The sequence below is a fragment of the Gekko japonicus genome, unplaced genomic scaffold, assembly GCF_001447785.1.
Source record: "Gekko japonicus isolate JY-2015 unplaced genomic scaffold, Gekko_japonicus_V1.1 scaffold2069, whole genome shotgun sequence".
In the NCBI taxonomy this organism is placed as follows: Eukaryota; Metazoa; Chordata; class Lepidosauria; order Squamata; family Gekkonidae; genus Gekko; species Gekko japonicus.
The window spans coordinates 232,775-235,976 of NW_015167114.1; the positions used below are offsets into that span (position 1 = coordinate 232,775).

At 49.9% G+C, this 3,202-nt stretch overlaps 1 protein-coding gene across 1 annotated transcript in view; it reads left to right on the top strand.

The window, feature by feature from the left end:
• TYMP (thymidine phosphorylase) overlaps nt 1-1,006 on the top strand; it is a 26,925-nt gene extending 25,919 nt beyond the window's left edge. The window contains exon 11 of the mRNA XM_015412963.1: nt 747-1,006. Within this exon, the coding sequence (XP_015268449.1) occupies nt 747-1,006 (260 nt within the window). The remainder of the gene's footprint in view (nt 1-746) is intronic.
• Nucleotides 1,007-3,202: the final 2,196 nt, after the last annotated feature.

Consider the following 3,202-nt stretch of genomic DNA (forward strand, 5'->3'; position numbering starts at 1 on the left):
AGGAGACTCCTCGGTCCCCCCCCCCCCCATAGCTAACAATCCAAAATGGTCCAGTGGAGCCTGAGCGGTGGGTGTTGCCTTCTGACACACTTCCGGTGATGTCAGGGGACGTGGCATATGCAAATGAGTTATGCTAATGAGCTCCTGCACCTCTTTTTCTACGGAATGACCCCTGAGCAGGGGTTTGTGGGGTGGGGGAATCCCATTGCCTGGTTGCCCCGCCGGCCATCCCAGGGGGGACAAAGACAGTGAGTTAGGTTTCTTATTTTGTCTTTGTTTCAGTATACACACCTTCCCCCTACTAGCATGTTTCAGTATACGCACCTTTCCCCTACTAACAACTCATACATTGACTTAAGATGATCCAAACAAAGTAAGGAAAGCAATCCCAAATGCTTTCATTTACTTAAAATTATTTGGCAGAGAATTCCACACTTTAATGATAGTCTGGGCCTGGCTGGGGCGATGGCACGCATGCCCACAGAGAGGGCTCTGAGTAACACCTCCGGCACCTGTGCCATAGGTTCGCCACCACTGGCCTAGGTTTATCATTAAATCCAGTGGCTAGAACCACGCTGGCAAAAAGGGATTCATTTTTCTATTGGAACACTACCCAAATTCCCTTATATCCCAAGCCAGCTCTGCCAAATAAATATTGGGGGCACACCCCAATGTCGTGACAGGGGGGACTGGAGACTACGCTGTGCATTGTAGCTGAATGATTTTCCCCTCCCCTTCCCCGGCAGGGTCTCCGTGGCTCCGGATACATCACGGAAGCCCCAAACTGAGTGACGGGGACCGAAGCGCCCTGCAGGCGGCACTGATCCTGGGAGACCCCTTTCCTCCCCGCTCCAAGGTGGCAAAGACCATCTTTCCCCAGACGCCTCTGAAAGAGGCTGGGTCGATGGGGAGACCGGAGAGGCCGGAACAAGAGCAGAACTTGGGGGCACCGAGCCACCGCCCAGCTGATTCGAAACCGGTCGGTCCTGGCAGAGACTTTCCTTGACTGCCCTCTACCTCGGGACCGGGCAGGGCTCACCAGGTTGTCTGGGTTGGGAAACTCCTGGAGACGTTTGGGTTGGAGCCTGAGGGAGGGATCTCAGCAGGGCATGATGCTCTAGGCCAGGGGTGGCCAAACTGTGGCTCAGGAGCCACATGTGGCTCTTTTACACATATTGTGTGGCTCCCGGCAGGGCGGCTGGGGAAGCGAAGGGGAGGCATACTCTTTCTTTCTTTCTTTCTTTCTTTCTTTCTTTCTTTCTTTCTTTCTTTCTTTCTTTCTTTCTTTCTTTCTTTCTTTCTCTCTCTCTCTCTTTCTCTCTCTCTCTCTCTCTCTTTCCTTCTTTCTTTCTCTCTCTTTCTTTCTTTCTTTCCTTCCTTCTTTCCTTCTCTCTCTCTCTCTTTCTCTCTTTCTTTCCTTCTTTCTCTCTCTCTCTCTCTCTTTCTTACTTTCTGTCTGTCTGTCTGTCTCTGTCTCCCTCCTTTCCTTCCCACTTCCTCCCATCTATTTGCTTTCTCTCTCTCTCTCTCTTTCCACCTCTCTCTTTTTCTCTCCCTCTTTGACAAACAAATATAATTAACAAACAAATATAATTGGACAATTAAATATCATCATCAGTATCTGTTTTTACCCCTCTTGTTTTTATTTTTGGCAGCCTTGTTTAATGTTGATAAAAAGCAAATTGGCACATTTTAAAAATAAAAACGTCCGTGTGATATTCGTTCATGTCTTGCGGCTCTCAAACATCTGTCGTTTACTCTCTGTGGGCTCTTACGCTGAGCAAGTTCGGCCACTCCTGCTATAGAGTCTACCTTCCCAAAGCATTTTATCCAGGGGAACTGCTCTCTGTTATGCGGAAAAACGTCCTCATTCGGGGAGATCCCCGGGCTCCACATGGAGGTTGGCAACGCCAGGGAAATGTCTGATCAGTGTGGATGAGCGAGGTCTTTTATGCGACTTTTCCACTGAGTTTGCACTGCAGAGAAAAAAGAGGTGCACAGATTCCCTGCAGAGAAGAACTCCTGAAGCTGCCTCCTACTGAATCACACCCTTGGTCTATCTAGGTCAGGATTGTCTACTCACCATGGCAGTGGCTCTCTCCAGGGTCTCAGGCAGGGGTCTTTCCCATCACCTATGGCCAGTGTTCCCTCTAAGCTGAGTTAGTGTGAGCTAGCTCACAGTTTTTTAGTCTCTAGCTCACACATTTTTGTCTCAGCTCAGGGAGGAGGGCTTCTAATGTCCTGGCCCCACTGGTGGACCTCCTGATAGCACCTGGTGTTTTTGGCCACTGTGTGACAGAGAGTGATGGACTGGATGGGCCATTGGCCTGACCCAACATTGGCTTCTCTTATGTTCTTATATGGAGCAGAGGTCCCTCAGTGGCTCTTAGCCACAAGGTATAGATAAGAACTCTCAGTCTGGGGCAAGGGATGCTCTGTCTTCCTGGTGCTTGGGGGGGAGTAACAGTGGGAGGGCTTCTGGTGTCCTGGCCCCACTGCTGGACCTCCTGAGGGCACCTGGTGTTTTTGGCCATTGTGTGACAGAGAGTGATGGACTGGATGGGCCATTGTCCTGACCCAACATTGGCTTCTCTTATGTTCTTATATGGAGCAGAGGTCCCTCAGTGGCTCTTAGCCACAAGGTATAGATAAGAACTCTCAGTCTGGGGCAAGGGATGCTCTGTCTTCCTGGTGCTTGGGGGGGAGTAACAGTGGGAGGGCTTCTGGTGTCCTGGCCCCACTGCTGGACCTCCTGAGGGCACCTGGTGTTTTTGGCCATTGTGTGACAGAGAGTGATGGACTGGATGGGCCATTGGCCTGACCCAATGTTGGCTTCTCTTATGTTGTTATGAATTGGAACAACATACGGAGCTGATGTCCATCAGTGGCTATTATATAGAGAACTGAAGGGCATTGTTGACATTTGATGACAAATACACCGTTAGAAGATGAGCAGGTGAATAAGCCTGAGATGGCATAGTTGATGTTGTTAGGTCCAGTGATTGTGTTGTCTGGGTGTATGCGGCATCAAAGTTGGCATCAGGGTGTGTTGCGAGCTCTGGTACCAGTCTACATGTATAAATTAGGTGCTGTTTTATTGAAGTTTGAGATTGGGGGGGGTTCTCTGTGCAGTGGAAAAGGTTCCCCCCTTTCCTTATTCAAATCTTCTGGGAGGCACTCCAAATAGAAGGTCATGGCGCTG